This window comes from Leucoraja erinacea, chromosome 16 (genome assembly GCF_028641065.1).
Source record: "Leucoraja erinacea ecotype New England chromosome 16, Leri_hhj_1, whole genome shotgun sequence".
In the NCBI taxonomy this organism is placed as follows: domain Eukaryota; kingdom Metazoa; phylum Chordata; class Chondrichthyes; order Rajiformes; family Rajidae; genus Leucoraja; species Leucoraja erinaceus.
In genome coordinates, this window is record NC_073392.1 from 28,267,050 (window position 1) to 28,287,395 (window position 20,346).

Here is a 20,346-nt window from a genome sequence, read left to right on the forward strand (position 1 = left end):
CTCGTCTTCCAGAGCAGATCGCATGGGAAGTGGACAACGTGCTCTTTAATCTTGAAGAATTGACGCCATACGACCTGCTTAAATCCGCTATCCTGTTGAAAAAAAGTAATTGTAAAATGTATTCATTATGCTGAAGATGTAACTTTTACAAATTTGCTGGCCATTTGGAACACTTTCTTTCTGGCTATTAGAGTTTGACTTTTTAAAATCTGTTCAGATTTATAACAATCTGAACGCAGCCCTCGAAGCAAGCCCACATTTCGGAGCTGCTGAGAGATGATAATCTCGGCGATATCAGGCCATCACAAATGCTGCGGAGTTGGAGCATGTTAGCGGGAGACGAAAAGATTGACGGCAATGTCTGGAAACAGATGTTTCTCTGCGGCATGCCTACTCGGGTGCAGGGACACCTGATAGATCTATTTCAACTAGCCAGCATACGACGAAAACCAACCTACTACCTCATCCATCGAACCGGCGAAGTACAAGACCCCAACACATCCTGTCAAAGACCTCCCACACTGCAGTACCAAACAAGATCGGGCCATAAAATCAACCCGCCAGACCGGTACGGGGCAGGACAAAGCCAGGCAGTCGCCACCTTGTATGACTCTGTGGCTGAGGGGGGAGCTGTGGCACCTTCACGCCCACGTTTGTTTTGTATACAGCCTGACACCGCTTGCGACTCGCCAGCTGCCACACAAAAAGGTCCAGCCACAAGAGCTCAAAACAAGTCCAAGATTAGACGCACTAATTGGCCTTGTCTGCACACTGGTTATGATTGGTGAGAACGTACGTAAAAGGGGCTTCCAGAATAAACGTGACACAAGGTGTCTGGTTTAGCTAAGTGTCGTTTGTCCTTTGCTTTTTGTCGTGGGATTCAGTAGATCCAACAGAAGTCTAGAAGGAGACTCTATTCCATGACTCTATTCTAACATTCTACAGTTGATGCTCTGACTCCGTTCCATTTTACCGGCTAATTTAATTTGTTCTGAAATACCCATAACTTTATCAATTGGAGCCTTGAATACACTTGGCAACACTACATCCATGGTCCTTGGGGTTGGAAAGATTTGCTGTCACCTAAGTGATAGAGCCACTGCCTCATTGTCAGCAACCATAGTTTGATCCTGACCTTGGATGCAGTTTGTGTGGAGTTTGTACATTCTCCCTGTGACCTCGTGGGTTTCCTCCTGGTGCTCCTTTTCCTCCCACATCCTTAAGACGTTCGGGTTTGTAGGTTAATTATCATCTGTAAATTTCCCCATATAATGCACAGATAAAATCCCCCTGCCGTTGGTGCTTTCATCACTAATTTAACAAGGAAATATGTACCTTCATTTTCAAAAACAAAATTTCTTAATATCCACCCCTTTCTCCCCCCCCCCCCGCCCCCGCCCCTTCCTTACAATCAGTCAATTTGTCACCTAATCATGTTCTCCAGAGATGCTGCCTGACCCGCTGAGTCACTCCAACACTTTGTGTCATTGCTCTAATATTTGCCATGAAAGCTATTTGACCTTGTTCTTTTTATTCCTAGTTACATGGACCAACCATGCCTGGATACTATCAATCGGATTAAATTGTACAGTGAATCGCTGGCTCGGTACAGCAAGAGTCCTTACCTCTATCCACTCTATGGACTGGGAGAGCTGCCTCAAGGCTTTGCCAGGTAACTGCAGCACCTGTAGAATGTGTTACATGTGTTGTCTAGGCGTGGGTTCCACAGTGTAATGACACAAATTTCTGCAATTCAGATTTAGGCCACCAGGTGGACCTTCAGCAGCAACCGTAGACACAAAATGCTGGAGTAACTCAGCGGGACAGGCAGCATCTCTGGAGAGGAGGAATGGGTGACGTTTCGGGTCGAGACCCTTCTTCAGACTGATGTCAGGGGAGAGAGAGATACATAGATAAAGAACTATAAGGTGTGAAAATGGGATAAAGGGAATGACGATCAAGGAAAATTTAGAATTGTTAGCTGGGAGAAGTTAACGACAAAGCAAACAGATAAAATGTAGTCGGAGACAGTAAGACTGGTCAGAGAAGGGGGAAGGATGGAGAGAGAGGGAAAGCAAGGGTTACATGAAGTCAGAGAAGTCAATGTTCATATCGCTCAGGTGTACGATGCCCAAGCGAAATATGAGGTGCTATTCCTCCAATTTGCCTCCTCCATTGTCAGAGTGAGAGACGGGTCAGGGTGGGAAAGGGAGGGGGAATTAAAGAGTTTAGCGAACGGGAGATCAGGTGGGTTTAGGCGGACTGAGCAGAGGTGTTCAACGACACGATCGCCGAGCATGCCCTTGGTCTTGCTGATATATAGGAGTCCACACCTGGAACAGCGAATACAGTAGATAAGGTTGGAGGAGGTGCAAGTGAACCTCTGCCTCACCTGAAAAGACTGTTGGGGTCCTTGGACGGTCGAGGGGGGACAGCAGCAACCACTCCGATCAGAACCATGCATGGAGGCCAGAGCATAGAATAGTACAGCATAGGAACAGGCCTTTCAGCCCACAATGTCTGTTGTTTCTTTTTTCCATAAACAAAGCCAGTGTGTGATCTGTTTTGAAAATAAAATTTAATATTTTAAGGAGACGAAGTGGAACCCTGCTCGCTGCCGGGGGGGGGGGGGGGGGGGGGGGGGGGGGGGGGGGGATGGAGTCTGTGTTTGTCACGGTGGACACCACGTGTTTCAATGAGCTGGTGGAGAACATCTCCTCCGAGAAGGCCGTGAGGGTGAGTTACCGTAACGGCGGCAGCAGAGGAGACGGACCCGAGAATGACGGGTAGACGGGACCACCATTGCCGCAGAATGCGGGCGGGGGATAGGGGGGTGAGAGAGAGAGAGAGAGAGAGAGAGAGAGACGGGACCAGGGCCTCCACTGAAACACCCCCCCCGCGACCTCCGCTGATGGTGGTGGAGACGACTGTAAACATGTATAGTTATATATAGACAAGTTATTGTGAGGAGGGGAGAGAGGAGTTTGTGAGTGAGGGGGGACAGGCCATCGCCACCTCGGCCGTGGCATTGGCTGACAAGAGAAGAGACCAATCTGCATGGCGCTGACTGAAGGAATCTGCGCACGTGCAGTTTTTAAGATTTTTAAACCTCTAACTTTTACAATATACCACCGATCGCAACGAAACTTGTTGCACTCGCAGCACAGGAGAACGGTGAGTAACCTGGCGAAAAATCATAGCGTTCTCCCTTGCCATATTTGCGCAAATAGAAAAACCCTGCAAACCGGAAAAGCACAAGTTCAGAGTTTTAGTTATGTATAGATAGATAAAATTCTGCTGCAAATTGGAATTTTAGAGCTCCTGCAACCAGTTTTGCGCTGTGCATCTTGCATCTGTTTTGGCAAACTTTGTAATTGGAAATATATGAACATGCAAATGCTGGACTTTTGAGCAAAATATGAAGTGCAAAATATGAAGAGGAACTCAGTTGGTCAGGCTTAGTTTATTGTCACATGTACCGAGGTACAGTGAAAAGCTTTTGTTGCATGCTAACTGGGCAGCGGAAAGACTATACATGTTTACAGTCGAGCCATCAACAGTGTACAGATGCATGATAAAGGGAATAACGTTTCGTACAAGGTAAAGTCCGATTAAAGATAGATGACTGTTTGGGTCGGGACGATTCTTCAGATTGAAGTCTATGACAAAGGATCTGTCTGAAGAGCGGACCCAACCTGAAACATCGCTGATCCATTTCCCTCCACAGATGCTGCCTGACCTGCTGAGTTCCGCCAGCTGTTTGTACAACGTGTATCGGTGTACAGCTTCCAGAAAAACCTGTATTTTTCCACTGTAACATTAATATTTACAAGGTTATTACTTGGCATGGCCAGATGTGTACGGCTGTGAGCTCTTTCAGTCTAGATGGATCAATAATCACGTGGGGCTGTATCAACTAATTTTGTGGAGTGGAGGGGAGTGGTATGGGTGGTGAAGAAACCAAGTGCTGGACAGATGAAGTTCTGGATTGAGACCCTTCTTCAGAACTTGTACATTGTCATGCTATTTTTCTACATACAGGTCCACCACCGATTTTTGCAGCAACTGGTGGTCCGCTACCTCCTTTAATCCGGAAAGAATTACCAGAGCTCACTTGAAATCCCCCCCCCCCCCCCCCCCCCCAATGTTCCCCTGAAATGTTGGCGCCCCCCCCCCCAATGTTCCCCTGAAATGTTGGCGCCTAGGCCGAGTAAGGCAGCTGATCTTGACCTCATTGATCCGCGCCGATCAACGGATCGAATATTCCGCCTGCAGCTGGGGCTTTGGTATTCCGGCCAGAGTCGGCAGTTCCGTTCCCATAGCCAACTTCCAGGGCTGACTTTGCAGGGTGTTATCATGATTCTCCTCAAGGCCGTGACCTCTGTTGGTCTGGCAAAACAGCTAATACAGCAAGGCTTTGGAACTAAGGGTGCTGGAAAATCGGTGATTAGTCACTGTTCAGCATTGGTTGATGGTGGAACATATAATTTTACTATCTAACGCCAGTCTTGTTACAGTGCTCGCGACTTAGAGATGAATTGATGTTCAGTTATCGACTACTTTCCCTCAGAAGGTTTGCTTACGACGTGTCTTTGTTTCACGCTTTGTTTAAACAGACTGAGCGCTATCTATGGGGGCACGTACATGCTCAACAAATTGGTGGATGAGATTGTGTTCGAGAAGGGACGTGTGGTTGGTGTTAAGTCTGAAGGGGAGGTAAGTGTTGTAACCACCAGGTTCAAGAATTGCTTCTTCCCAACAAAGTTGAAACCCACTTTCAAATTCGGAGATGCAAGGGACTGCAGATATTGCAATCTGAAGCAAAAACAAACTGCTGGAGAAATTCGGCAGGTCATGCAGCATCTGTAGAGGCAGAAGGATGTTCCACGTTTTGAGTCGAGACTGCAGCAAAATCTATTGAAGATAGACACAAAAAGCTTGAGTAACTCGGCGGGTCAGACAGCATTTCTGGAGAAAAAGAATGGGCGACATTTCGGGTCAAGACCCTGCTTCAGACTGAGAGTTAGACCAGCATCTGCAGTTCCTTCGTACACGTCAAAATCTATTGAATTTCTCCAGCCATTTTTCTTTTGCTCTCTTTCCAAGTCTATTTTTACTACGCTTGTTTGCAGCTGTCTTCTGTGCTTGTTTCTACTTTCTTGCAGAACATGAATCTTGTCTTTGGCATATTAACCTTTTTATATAAATTGCTTTTAACCTTCATGGGATGACGTCCTGTCACACAGCTACAGTGAAATATGTGAGAACAAGTGTGGATGGACTTTTTTTCTCCAGTGGATCCTTTCTCTTTGACGTGCTTGGTGTAACCTTAACAACAGCGTGACAATTGCTGGCATATAACCTCTTGGGGACTTTGTAAACTGAGCAAATTACAAAGTTTGCTGCAAATATAGAAATTAGTTATTTACACAATTATAATCCATCTGATAGTTACCTGATATAAAATAATGGAGTTGTGTGGCTCATCGTAGCAATGTTTGTCTAAAGAATTTGAGTAAAGATAAGTATACTTTTCACCAGTTGTCAGTAATGTCACTCTAATGTAGAAGTGAACAAGACAAGTGCTGGAGTAACTCAGCGGGTCAGGCTGCATCTTAGGAAAATGTGGATAGGTGACATTTTGGTTCAGGACCCTTCTTCAGATTGATTGAAGGGAGAGGGAAGTGCTGAGGGCAGAAAAGCTGGCAGAGCGGAAGGCAGGACAAAGCACAGCAGGCAATAGGCCCACACAGGTAGGGAGGGTCATTTGATAGGCAGATGGTTGGACAAAGATCAGAGATGAAAATACAGAAGGTGTGAGAGAAAGGATTGAAGAGTTGTGTATAGTGAAGCTAGAGGAAGGAATGTAGGTGAAGGTGGGGGAAAAATAGATGTGAGTCCAGGTGGGCCAAAGGGGACCAGGGGTATGAAGAGGAAGGTGGATGTTATATCCAGGAAGATGTGTAAATATGAATTCAGCACAACAGTTCCAAATGTTTTTTTCCCAACCATAAACCTTATTCGGAATAAAAAATATTTGCACAAAAACTATGCAAAACACTTCAGACATACTCGGTGTCTATACATTCAATACTGTCATGTTTGAACCGATCTTTAAACAAATCAGCCTTGCCTCATGTAGCCCCTTGGGGAATGTATCCCTTCCTTTGTGTGAGGAGTGTCCCCACTGGACTCTGGCCCTCAGTGTTCAGCAGCAGAAGAACACTACACAGAACCTTGACGTTTGCTGCACAGAACTTCAGTAAGTCCTGTAATTACCGGACTCGTACACATATAAAGATACAACACATCTTTATTAAACACTTACAGCATTGGATATGCAGTACGTTACATGTCCGATCTGCTACATCTACTGCCTGACGTAGGCGAGTTCTTAATGTTACAAAGCATGTACTAGGCAGGGCTACTACTAACAAGCACTCTAATCGGCTAACATGCAAAAGCCGATCGACAGTCCCTCGGCATGTACTCCTGCAGTCTGGAATGAGCCAGTCGGCAATACGCCCTGACGGACATCTCGCTGTGGTTGGAAGGCCACCATGTTTTGGGCGGACCTGTCTTTCACCGAGTTGATGATCGTCCAGTAATAATATAATAATAATTTTATTTATAGAGCACTTTAAAAACAAACATAGCTGCAACAAAGTGCTGTACATCACTAATCATTGACAAAAAAGTTAATACACACCAAAAATAACAATCAAAAGAAATAGTAGGAAAAGACATGTAAAATAAAGAAACATCAAAAACACCACAAACAGAAGCAAAGCCTCAGGCATGGTCAAAAGCCAGGGAGTACAAATGTGTTTTAACACTGGATTTGAAGATGGACAGTGAGGGGGCCTGTCTGATGTGCAGCGGCAGGGTGTTCCAGAGTGCCGGAGCAGCAACAGAGAAGGCTCTATCCCCTCTGAGCCTCCGACTAGACCTCGGTACCTCCAGGAGCAGCTGACCAGCTGACCTGAGGGACCGGGCAGGAGTGTATGGGTGGAGCAGCTCAGAGAGGTAAGGCGGGGCGAGCCCATTCAGAGATTTAAAAACAAATAACAGTAACTTAAAATGAACCCGAAAGTGCACCGGGAGCCAGTGTAGGGAGGCCAGAATTGGCGATATGTGCTCCCTCTTTCGAGTCCCTGTTAAAAGGCGAGCAGCAGCATTCTGAACCAACTGGAGACGAGCCAGTGAAGAACGAAGTAGCACTTGATGTCCATCTCCAAGTGTGTCCCTCGGAGCAGCCCGTAAATCGGAGAGTCCTCTGTTATGGAGCTGCTCAGGCTGAATCACTCTGATAACTCTTCTCATGCTTTCTTTATTACGTATATTTTGGGCGGCACAGTGGCGTTGGGGTAGTTGCTACCTACCAGTGCAAGGAATCTGGGTTCAATCCAGACTATGGGTGCTGTCTGTACAGAGTCTGTACGTTCTCCCTGTGACTGCGTAGTTTTTCTCTGGGTGCTCCGGTTATCTCCCACACTCCAAAGTCGTACATGTTTGAAGGTTAATTGATTTACCATATTTCCCGGCAATGAAGACTCACCTGTGTCGAAGACTTACCCCCCCAAAAAATAGCGTCTTTGTTGCCAGAAAATACCGTAAATTTGGTTTATTGTTACATGTACCGAGGTACAGTGAAAACCTTTTGTGTGCTAACCAGTCAGCGGAAAGACATACATGATTACAATTGACACATCCACAATGTATAGATACATGATAAAGGGAAAAGCATGTACAGCTGTATAACGTTTAGTGCAAGATAAAGTCTGATCAAAGAGAGTCCAAGAATCTCCAATGAGGTAGATAATAGCTCAGGATTGCTCTCTAGTTGTTGGCTTGGGTGAGTTGTAAAAATTGTACCAAGTGTGTAGGATAGTGTTGGTGTAAGGGGTAATCGCTGGTCGGCGCATACTCGGTGGGCTGAAGGGTCTGTTTCCGCACTGTATCTCTAAAGTCTAAAGAGAATAAACATTCTTCACGGTACTAGGGCAGCTGGCTCAAGCTTTAATATCAAGGTTACTCATTTTGGGAATGTGATTTTTCAAATCTTTTTCTTTCTTTTTACATTGTCAGGTTGCTCGTTGCAAGCAGCTGATCTGTGATCCCAGCTACGCACCCAAGCTGGTGAAGAAGGTCGGAAAGGTCATTAGGGTCATCTGCATTCTCAGCCATCCGATCAAAAACACGAATGATTGTAATTCCTGTCAGATTATCATTCCACAGATGCAGGTCAACAGGAAGTCAGGTAATGTTTAACAGAATATCAATTGCATCTGGTGTGAGGGAGAGGGATATGCATGAGTTAGACACCATTTTTGTGGCAGAAGAACAACACAGTGGCGCAGCTGGTAGAGCTGCTGCCTCACAGCACCACAACCCAGGATTCGATCCTGACCTCGGGTGCTGTCTGTGTGGAGTTTGCACGTTCTCCCTATGACCGTGTGGGTTTACTCTGGGTGCCCCGGTTTTGTCCCACATCCCAAAGACGTGAGGATTGGTAGGTTAATTGATTGATGTAAAGTTGCCCCTATGTGTAGGGAGTGGATGAGAAAGTGGGATAACATGGTGAACTAGTGTAAATGGGTGATAATGGATGGTCGGCGTGGGCTCATACAGTCATACCGCACAGAAACAGGCTCTTTGTCCATGCTGACCAAGATGCCCCATTCCAAGCTGGCCAAGTTTGGCCCATATCCTTCTGAACCTTTACCTATCCACATACCTACTCTACCTTCTGACCACTCTTTGGGTAAAGAGATTCCTTCAATAGTCATTGTAATGACAGATGACTGTGGGCTGAAAGGACGGTTTCTGTGCTCTATATACCAAATTAAACTGAAGTAGAAAGCCCCAGTAAAATCACATTGAGTAAATGGTGCAGTAGGAAAGATTTAATTTTCAGATATCACACACACCAAAGTGAGAAATTTCTGGTAGTCTGTCTCATCCTCGTTGCATGAGTTAATGAGAGCGAATAACGATGAAGAGTCTGGGACCTAGCGGGTCATCAGTCATCACCATTTAAGTTGTCTCCAATTCTCACTCCACACAATTGAATGTTCTGTCTCCTGGCTTAAACATGAGGATCGTCCACCTTGGGTAGTCACAGGATTACTGGTGCCTGCTTAATGGGCCTGTCCCACTTAGGCAACTTTTTAGGCGGTCGCCACATGTTCGCGTGTGGTTGCCTTGATGGTCGCGAGGAGTTCCCACATTTTGGGAACTAGTCGGGCCTCATTATGGTCGCCGAGAATTTTTCAACATGTTGAAAAATTAGATGCGACTAGAATGAAGTCACCATAGTCAGTTTTATTCGTCACATACATATATAAGTGCAGTGAAATTAATTTGCCAGCAGTGGTACAATTAAAAAAAGAACCCACAATACACAGTAAGATTTAACTTCCACCACAACACTCTTCACTGTGGTGGAAGGCACAAAGTACAGTCAGTCCTCCTTCATTGTTCACCAGTGGTTGGGGCCCATAAACCTCCGCAGTTGCCACTGGATTTACAGGCCCTCTTGTCGGGACGGTCGAATACACTGCGCGGCTTGGAGGTCCCGAATCGGCAGTTTCTTACAGGAGACCGCGGCTTCAGGATGTTGTAGGCCGCAGGCTGGCGGTCGGAGCTCTTCTCTGGCTATTCCCGGCAAAGGATCCCGCTCCGGATGGTAAGTCCACGCCGCGCCCACAGCTAGAAGTCACGCAGACCACGGCTTCAGGATGTTATAGGCCGCGGGCCGGCGGTCTAAGCTCTTCTCCAGAGTTCCCCAACGAGGGATCCCAGGCTCCGGACGCCGCGCCCGCGGGGAGAAGCTCAGCAGACCGCGGCTTCAGGATGTAGCAGTCTGCGCCGATCAGAGGACTCCCTTCTGGCGAGCCCGGTAAAGGCTCGCCCACTCCGCGATGAAAAGTCCATGCTGCGCCCGCCGCTGAAACTCTGGGCCCGACTCCGGGAAAGGCCGCTCCAATCCATAGCGTTAGGCCGCGAGGGAGGCGGCATGGAAAAAGTTGCCTCTCCGTGGAGGAGGCGACCGAAAGCGGTTTTTCCCCCCCCCCCCCCCCCCCCCCCACACAAGACACTAAAACAAAACATTTGGACGCACTTAAAACAAAAAAAGTAGAAATAACGAACATGCTGCTGGCAGGGCAGCGGTCTTGCAGCACTCCCACCGACCAAGGAGAGTATCGTGAATTCTCGAGCCGTAGGTGGGTCGCAAGGAGGTCCTAGTGGGTTGCCAGGAGGTCGGAGGTTCTCGTAGGTTGGGACCGGTGCTGACCTAATTGGCTCATTGGGGAAAAAAAAGGTAAGCAGTAGTTTTCAGAACCAAGGAACTGACCAGTAATGTTAAGTCCATCGAACTTCACAGCCGTGTATCTCTGGCTTCTTAAAGGATGTCTCCATTCCTCCACCCCCCCCCCCCCTTTTTCCCCCTCTCTTTTAAAGGACTTACCATACACTGTGCTTTAGCTGTCTTAATTACAGCGCCAACCTTCCTGTTCATCGCGGTGTGCGTCTTGGCTTTGCACTGTGGGACATTTTTAGACACCACTCCCCCGCTTGCCCTGGTCCCCGCCTTTGTGATATGTTTGTGTGTGTCTCTTGCAACCCCATTACCCTGCCTTCTCCCTATAATCTTTGATGCCCTTACTAATCAAGAACCTCTCAATCTCTGCTTTAAAAATACCCAATTACCTGGCCTCCACCGCTGTCTGTGGCAATTAATTCCACAGATTCGCCACTCTCTGGCCAATGAAATTCCTCCTCGTCTCCATTCGAAAGGCATGTCCTTTTATTCTGAGGCTTTGCCCTCTGGTCCTAGACTCTCGCACTAGACTTTAGACTATAAAGACTTGAGATACAGTGTGGAAACAGGCCCTTTGGCCCAGCAATCACCCCGTACACTAACACTATCCTACACGGGGACAATTTGCAATGTTACCAATGGCAATTAACCTACAAACCTTTGGCGTGTGGTAGGAAACCGGAACACCCGGAGAAAACCCACACGGTCACAGGGAGAGCGTGCAAACGCCGTACAGACAGCACCCGTAGTCAGGATCGCACCTGGGTCTCTGGCACTGTAAAACAGCAACTCAACTATTGCGCTGCCCTCTACGCCACTGTTTCGAACTCTTGGGAACATCCTCTCCACATCCACTCTATGTAGTAAAAGTTGGGAATGATCGCTGTTTGCTTCTTCTGTGTTTTCATGAAATATAAGGAAAAGTTATTAACCAAGTTATTTTTCCTTCAGATATCTATGTTTGCCTCATGTCATACACACACAACGTGGCAGCTGAAGGGAAGTATGTTGCCATTGTTAGCACCACTGTGGAGACCAACAACCCTGAGAAAGAGGTTCAGCCAGCATTGGATCTTCTGGAACCTATCGACAAATCGTAAGGCACTTCTCTATCTGAGATGGCAGCATTCCTTAGATCTCTGCACAATTCCTTGGATTTCTCCTACCTGTTCCTTGTGCTCTCCTTTAAATGCACTATGCTCGACCTCACAATTAGTTGGATGGGCTACACATTTTCACCACCCTTTGGGCAAAGAGATGCCATCGATAGTTATTGGAGTTGTGATTGACAATTTTAAATTTAACGCCCTACGAGTGAAAACAACCTCTCAAGGTCGACTCCAGATTGAGGAATAGATCAGGTACAGAGTCTCTTGCCCAGAGTAGGGGAATTGAGAACCAGGGGGCATAGGTATAAAGTGAATCTCTAAACTAAACTAAAGGAATCTGAGGGATAACCTTTTCCCATTAGGGTGGTGGGTGTATGGAACGAGTTGCCGGAGGAGGTAGTTGTGGCAGGAACTATCGCAACATTTAAGAAGTAATTAGATACGTACATGGATAGGACGGGTTAAGAGGGATATGGGCCAAATGCAGGCAAGTGGGACTGGTGTAGATGGGATATGTTGGTCGGTGTAGGCAAGTTGGGCCGAGGTTCCCGGTTCCACACTATATGACTCCAGCTAAAGCCTCGCCACCAACACAGTGAGGTAAGAGAGTGAGCTGTAAAATGGAGGCAGAGGAATGTAGACAATTGGGTAAATGGGCAAGAAGTTCACACTTAGATGTATTATATAGTAAAATGTGAGATGGACAGTTGCAGTAAATTATGGGAGTCTGCACGTTCACCCTGGGACATGAGGGTTTCCACCGGGTGCTCAAGCTGTATCTCCAAACTAAACTAGTCACAAGGATCTGCCGATGTTGGTTTACAAAATAGACACAGAGTGCTGGAGTAACTCAGTGAGTCAGGCAGCATTTCTGGAGAACATGAATAGGTGACATTTTGGGTCGGGACCCATCTTCAGAAATTTAATTAGTGCATTGCTTTTTCATTGCAAAGGTACAGGAATTGTCAGATTTTTTAAAGTACCAAAACAAGGGAATCTCGGAGGAAGTGCAGTGCTTTAAGATCACATGTGGGGCACCATGTCACTTGACCTCACAGAGGATTTACTTGCTTACTCTGCAGTACAGGTACAGTAGCTAGATTCAAGCAATGAAAAGTTTGCCCTATGACAAGAGACGATAACATATGCACCGAGGTTCTCCATCTCCACCTCTTTTCTCCTAACAAGAACTAAAATCCCAGTCACTCCCTCTTCTCCTCAATCCCATCAGGCAAGAGGTACAGAAGTGTGAAAACACACACCTCCAGATTCAGGGACAGTTTCATCCCAGCTGTTATCTGGCAACTGAACCATCCTATCACCAACTAGAGAGCAATTCTGAGCTACCATCTACCTCATTGGAGACCCTTGGACTATCTTTAATCGGACTTAACAAGACTTTATCTTGCACTAAACATTATTTCCTTTCACCTGTATCTGTATCTGTACACAACAGCTTGATTATAATCATGTACAGTCTTTCTGCTGACTAGATAACATGCTACAGAAAAGCTTTTTGCTGCACCTCGGCACACGTGACAATAAACTACACTAAACTCAGCTTAACTCTTAGAATCTTTTGGTCATCTGTCCGAATGTCCCCCAATAAGATTTATTACACATTTTGTTTTTTTAATGGTTCTTGAAACACTGTTTTGGTATGCTAAAGGCATTAGATTGCTCTATGTTTTGTTTGAGTAAGGTTTAGTTTAATTTGACATCCAAAACCTCTGCTTGGGTTTTATCTTTCCAGGTTTGTTTCAATCAGTGACTTGTATCAGCCGACAGATGATGGAAAATCAAGTCAGGTAAGGAGGTGATAGTTACATAAATTAAATTGGGTTTCTTCCATAATTTTACTAATTTAACCATCTACCACATTGGAGTCCCTTGGACTATCTTTAATCGGACTTTACTGGATTTTATCTTGACTAAATGTTATTCTCTTTGTCCCTTATCTGTACACTGCGGCCGGCTTGATTGTATCATGCATAATCTTTCTGTTGACTGGATAGCACTCAACAAAAAAGCTTGGTACATGTGACAATAAACTAAACTCAAATTTGCTGGAACTCCCTAGTCTAGATGAAGCTTTTGTAATGGTGCCAGGAATTTATCCTTTTTACACGAGTTAAAATCAGTTGTCGAACTGGAAAACCCAGGTTCCGCTATCTGAAGCGGCAAGTATTTCTTGGTTGATAAGGCTCTCCCATCTCCTGTCCTCTACCGTGGAGAAGCCACCAGTTTGATCATGAAGACTTCTCTGCAGTCATCCCGGGCACTGAAATCCCCTCAATGTTTCCTGTTCTTCTTTTCCTTTCTGTTTAGAAGGTCTGCAAAAGCAACCTCACCACAGTTTGCACAGTTCCTTACAACTGTGGGGCAGTACAGTGGCTGCCTCAGTCCCAGAGACCTGGGCTCAATCCTGTCTCTGGGTGCCGTCTGTATGGCGTTTGTACATTCTCCCTATGACCACGTGGATTTTCTCCGGGTTCTCTGTCTCCAAAGACATACAGGTTTGTAGGGTAATTGGCTTCTGTAAATTGTCCATGGTGTGTAGGATAGAACTAGTGCTGTCCCTGTGGAATTTGCTTGTTCTGCCTTTGACCGCATGAATTTTCCCCGGGTGTTCCAGCTTCCTCCCATGTCCTAAAGATGTACGTTAGGCTTGATTAGGTTGCAGCTACCTGTTTGGTTAACTGGTAGCTGTAAATTACTACTCGTGTGTAGCTTAATGGTAGTACCAAGGTAAAATTGATGTGAATGTGGGGAGAATACTTAACAAGGATAAGTGGGAAGCTTGGGGATTGCACTGATAGCCAGTATAGACTCGATGGGCCAAATGTTCTAGTGCGTCATAAGGGAATGTGCAACCTGAGAAAGAAAGTGTGTTTCTTCAGCAGTTTCTGTTTTTGCTGCAGATTCCATCATCTGCATGAATATCTCATGTTTGCCCTTTGACTTTGCTTTCAGATTTTTATCTCTAATTCCTACGACGCAACCACCCACTTCGAGACGACCTGCGATGACATCAAGAGCATCTACAAGCGCATGACGGGCACTGACTTCGACTTTGAGAATATGAAACGCAAACAGAACGACGTGTTCGGCGAGGATGTGTAATCCATGTACGCCAAGCCATGCTCTCTTCTTTAACAGCACTTTCACATGAGAATACTGACCAAACTATTAGTGGGCTAGATTGCTATTTAGAGATACGTGCAGTTGTCCAAAGAATCTCCTGCCTCTTTGATGATTTTCAAATCTTCCTCTTCTTTTCAGGTTGGGGGTGGGGGGGCAAGGGGAAAATGAGTCAAGCTTCCAAGTTTAGTCTGACCAGTGAAATCCTGTTCAAATAATCTGTGGGTATCATATATCAGTGATGCTATTACAGTGAAATCAGGCTTAAAACCCAGCCATACAAAGCTCAGGTCTCTCACTGACTAAATGCAAGGTAATTGCCTGTGTGTAAAATTCATCCCTTCCAATGAATGCTGTTGCCGTAAGTTTTCTCTAACCTGACGCACAACACACAATGGAAAATGAATTGACAAACCAGGCATCCTTTTCCCCTGTGCTTCAAACACATGGGTAACTCCACAGATGAATCCTATTAACCATTGGCATTCTGTGACTTTGCCTAATTTGTGGAAGAAAACATTGTTGCGTTAGTTTCAATGATAATCGACATAGACTCGGTAAGCCGAAGGGACCATTTCCGTGCTGCGTCACTTTTTTATTTATTGCAAAAAACCTCTAATTTACATCACCTTTGGAGGTCAGAACCGACCCCTTCACCTCTGCCCAGATTTCACGTGGTGATAGAAAGAAGCAGAGTAATGTTAACAAAGGAAGCTGCTTATAGGGGCACTTTCTGAAGCATTGGGCTTGGATTTCTTCAGTCGTTTGATAGTGGCTCTCTCCTGTCATTTTAATGTTCAAGAAGGAAGGCCAACCCTTCCATTTCCACTCCACCCCCCCCCTCCTCTTCATCTCCCCCTCCCCCCCCCCCCCCCCCCCCCCCCCCCCCCCCCCCCCCCCCCCCCCCCCCCCCACCCCTCCTCCTCCCTGAGCAAATTTGAGCCAGGACGCAAGTTGCAGCTGCCTGAGAGAATTGCACTGAGGAAGGTTTGGAAAGCTCTTAGTTCTTAAGGAGTTTGCTCCAGTGTTCTTCTGAAGTTACACAAGTCTCTGCAACTCAACACACCAGGACTGAACGATATAATGCTAGATTATTAATATTACTTTTGCTTTTTGTCATAGATTGAAAAATATTTATTTGGACTGCCCTTGTGTGCAAATAGCCCATAGGTTATGTCCTAGTAGAGGAGTCAAAAAAACACTTTGTTCTTTGTTTTCTTTGTTAATTTATTTATATTATTAAAAACAAATTGGCTAAGCACTGGTTGTGCACGGTTTAATTTTAATTTAGAAATTTCGAGTCCGTTCATTACCAAGCTAGTCTGACTGAATCAAACAGGCAGGATGAAAAGACTCTAGAATCTTGAGAGTTGTTGGGGGTTCCAGAAACTAGATCCCAAAGAAGTTTGTAAATCGACTAATTTTTGTAACGCAATGGCAGAAACATTTTCTCATGTGAAAGAGCAAGCAGACTTGTTTAATTTAAAAAGATCTAAAATATCTTGTTTATTATGTGATATAACTGGATTTGAGTAGTTGTGTGTGGATATAGCTCCTTAGTCTCTCGTCCTTTAGAGAGAGTTACTGCCTTATAGCTGAGAGCTTGCATTTTACTTGCGGTGTATACTCCGACTTCCATGCACATACATTACCTTGCATCTCCTGTAGTGTCAAGTTGGAAGTGACATTTGACTAGTTATTTAATTATGCCCACACACCAGTCTACTAACCAGAGGACCTTCGGTTAGCTTTAACTATTTCTGCTTTGTTTGTGTCCTCTTGGAATCTGTGCACACATACAAGCCGAAATATTCTTGTGACAGAATCATCATCCACCTCCTCCACTATTTGTCAGCTGTCTTGATTAGTTGCAGGGTTCTCTGTTTGATTTCCTAATTGAAAAGGATTAGGCTGATTTATTCTTGTAAATTCTAAACTGTATATTTTTCTTTGTCCGTGCAACTTGGGGACCTCTTTTTGATGGACTGAGAAGAAACGATGAATACTTTTTCCAAGGAGCTGGGTTAGAATAGGATTTGGAGTATTTGTTTCCTGTCAGTAACTTGGATTCAGAAGTTGAACGCAAAATGGTCACTTTTGCATCATGCCAAAATAAGAACGACACATTAACAAGGCAGATGAGAAACTAGTGACTTGAACAAAATGCATTAACTGGACATTGAGAAGTATTTCACATAGGAGTAACTTTTCAATGAAAGTGCAAAATGAATTGGTTGAAGACTAAGTTGAAAGAGATCTCAATTTTATTGAAGTTGCCCGAAGTTAAACATGCAACCAGTGCAGATAGACACCAACAAAGCTCAACTCCCTGACACCTATTCCAAATACTGGGCAGTACCGTGGTGCAGCTGGTAGACCCATGGCACCTCCGTGTCAGAGACTGGATTCCATCCTGACCTCGGGTGCTGTCTGTGTGGAGTTTACACGTTCTCCCTGTGACCATGTGGGTTTTGCTCGGGTGCTCTGGTTTCCTCCCACGTACTAAAAACTTGCATGTCGGTAGTTAGTTCGCCACTGTAAATTTCCCCCTGGGTGTGGGTTACTGGGTGAATACTGGAAGCGGTTAATGAGAATGGAGAATAAAAATTGGATTAATGTATATGAGTGGTCAATGGTCAGCACAGGCTTGGTGGGCAGAATGGACTGAGATTGTCCTTTTGGAAGGTTATCCATTCTGACAAAGGCTTTACTTGTTGCATGTCAACTGTTTCCAAAGAGTTAATTTTTCATTCCTCTTATCCTGTTAGTGTGAAAAATCTTGTTGATATTTAGTTCTAAATTTGTTCCAGTTAACGTACTGAGTAGGCCAAAAATATCACTGCTTGAGTAATTTTATTAACCACTCTAGTCTTGCGTATACCTGAGTTGCCCTACCCTGAGGCTTTGCTGACAAAGACTTGCTTCATCTTCACCTCTGGAGACTCGAGCCCCAGTAGAGAACAGGTGAAATTTCACGTTGAAGGCTGGATGTCACTGAACATCTTGCATTTCTCTATGGAGCATAATTATACTAATTCCAATCTTGCTGAGAGTTTGAGAATAAATCTACCATATACCACCACTACAAATTCACAATAATACCCAATAGATTGTTACACGTAACAAAACTACTTTTTAAACCGGTTGTCAGAGTGATTATGTATCTCCCGGAGCTACATAATGGGGTAGTCAAAGAATATTGTCAAAGTCCTGTAGTCCAACCTGGAGACAAGTTGTGGAGTTCCTGATGTTCTGTCCCATCACAAGAAAATCTGATCCATTGGTGACTTGTGAGTTTACTCTTTGTGGGATTGTGCTTGTGTCTCAAACTGTTTTGTTTTGCCTATATAATAGTGATTCCCTCAGTAATTCATGTATTGCTTCTGGAATATCGATGGGATATGTTGTGGTCTTAAAAGACATTCCATGTAAACAGGGCCAAAGAACAGTGTCAGAAATGATGTACTTCTCACAACATTGCTTAACTGGGAGGAAATTCCTTGCTGCATAAATTCTGGACCATGACGCCTCTGTCCCCTTTTTCTATGCCCCCACTCCATTTCAATTTTCAGTTGACGCTGGTATGAGCAACCTACTCTTGCATTTCAGTCTGACAAGGGAGCAAAACTACATTGACACAGAAAGAGACACAAAGATGCTGGAGTAACTAAGCGGGTCAGGTAGCATATCTGGAGAACATGAATAGGCGACGCTTTGGGTCGGGACCTTTCTTTAGACTGATTGTAGTCTGAAGAACGATCCCAGCCTGAAACGTCACCTTTCCATGTCCTCCAGAGATGTTGCCTGACCAGCTGAGTTACTCCAGCACCTTTGCGTCATTTACTGTAAACTTCTGCAGTCACTTATGTCTCTATATTGACACAACATAAGAAGTAGGTAGCAACCGAGACCATGTAGATAATGAACGGAGGACCACTATTCTCTCTTTCCCCCCCCCCCCACCATTCCACCCGCCTTACCTTCCCAATGCTGCGCCCGAGTTGGTAAAAAACACGGACTGGTGTTTAAGTCTGGGATTTCCTTGGAGTGGCTGGATGCTGTGTGGACGGTGGTGCATATATCTATTGATTTATTGGGACCCTTAACCATGATGATGCAGAGGAAACATTAGGGTGAGACCATCGACGGCCAGAATTGTGTGATTACTGTGCCCAGTCAATGAGTTTGTAGTTCATTAATTTTAAAGATTGTTCTGCTATAAACACGATAAAGCTATTGACCAACTTCTAACATTCATCTCTAACAGTTCTGTTGGAATACATGCTTGCTGTGTGTCCACTGTTGCTCTCTGATGTAGAAATGCCAGTCTTAGATGGCTTGTGTATTGTTCTGTACTGTAAACACTGTGTTGTAAGAAAAACCTGAGAACGTTCTCCTATCCCGATCTAAATTATCAAATATTAAAAGTATTTAAAACTAAGTCAGCTGTTTCTATAATTTCTGTTAATGTGTTGACCTGATGATAATAAACCATTCCACTTCCTAATAAGCCTTAACACAAAGCACTATTTCCATATTAATTTGTCCACAGCGGCGCAGCAGGAGAGTTGTGCCTTAGCGCCAGACAGTTGCTGTCTTATAGCACCAGACAGTTGCTGCCTGATAGCTGCAGACAGTTGCTGGTGGTTAGATGTTACCTAAAATTGGATAAGTGAATATTCATACTGTTGGGTTGTAAGCTACCCCAAGTAGAATATGAGTGTACATCTTGTTCTTCTAAACTCTAAAGGCTTTGTCTCCTCTCACGCAGCAAACCCTACATCCCAGGAATCAATCCAGTGCCTCTTTACATTGAAGGGGAGGAGCCATCTTGGGGAACGGCTGCTAACCAGCAGCCGTCCGTTTAATTAGCTTTTTTTAAAGTTTTTAGTTAGTCCTGTGTCTCGTCCGTTTGGAGAAATGGACTTTTAAATGTGGGGGGTAGGGGGCAATTTTGTTTCTAGGTCCCTACCTGGTCGGTGAGGCAGCTTTTTCTCCGGGCTGCCCGTCGACCCGTCCTCGCGGCCTACCAGCGTGCTTGGAGCGCCGTTTCCTGGCGGGGACCGCCCAGCACCTCGGCCTCGGTGGCGGCACAGCGCTGGAGCGCTATCGTGGAGCGGAGCGGGCGATGCCTTGCCTGGGTCGCCGCGCTGGATCGACGCGCTGAAGCTCCGGTGAGCTGAGACCGCCGAGTTCAACACCGGGCTGTGGGTCTGCGGAGCGGAGCGGGCGGCACCGATTTCTACATCGGGAGCCTGGGAGCTCCAAACCGACGAGGCCCTGTTGGCTTCGGAAGCCGCGGTCCCCAGTCAGGAAGCGGCCGTTCCAGGTGGCCCAGCCGCTGAGTGGACTCTCCCGACGCCGGGGCAAGACCACCCGGTGAGAACAGCCAGGAACATCAGGCCTCCGTAGAGGCCATTGCGGTGGCCTCAATAGGCCTGACCTTGGGTGAACTTCGGGTTGGGGACTGGACATTGTGCCTTCCCCCACAGTGGTATCCATTGTGGGGGGGATGATTTTTTGTCTGTAACGTAATCCTGTTAGTCTTTGTCCAAGATGGCTTCCGTGAAGAGGGTCTTTGAAGAGAGAGCGGACGCTGGTGCGCTTTAGCTGCCGCTGCTCTCTCTTCACATTGTGTTTTTGATTTTTTGTTATTGGACTGAAGCTTGCGAACTCTACTATTTTAAGCTTTTGACCGGGTCTTTTCTCCGTTAATGTGATGTCTTTATAGTATTTACCCGCCCCCTCCAAACAGCTTTATTCTGATTCAGG

General features: G+C 45.6%; 1 protein-coding gene across 1 annotated transcript in view; it reads left to right on the forward strand.

Moving 5' to 3' along the window:
- The window catches only part of LOC129704700 (rab GDP dissociation inhibitor alpha), a 46,128-nt gene extending 27,113 nt beyond the window's left edge, over positions 1 to 19,015 (forward strand). Inside the window, exons 6-11 of the mRNA XM_055647999.1 lie at positions 1,541 to 1,672; positions 4,617 to 4,716; positions 8,089 to 8,260; positions 11,276 to 11,420; positions 13,187 to 13,241; positions 14,407 to 19,015. Coding sequence (XP_055503974.1) covers positions 1,541 to 1,672; positions 4,617 to 4,716; positions 8,089 to 8,260; positions 11,276 to 11,420; positions 13,187 to 13,241; positions 14,407 to 14,556 — 754 coding nt within the window. The 3' untranslated portion in view covers positions 14,557 to 19,015. The remainder of the gene's footprint in view (positions 1 to 1,540; positions 1,673 to 4,616; positions 4,717 to 8,088; positions 8,261 to 11,275; positions 11,421 to 13,186; positions 13,242 to 14,406) is intronic.
- Positions 19,016 to 20,346: the final 1,331 nt, after the last annotated feature.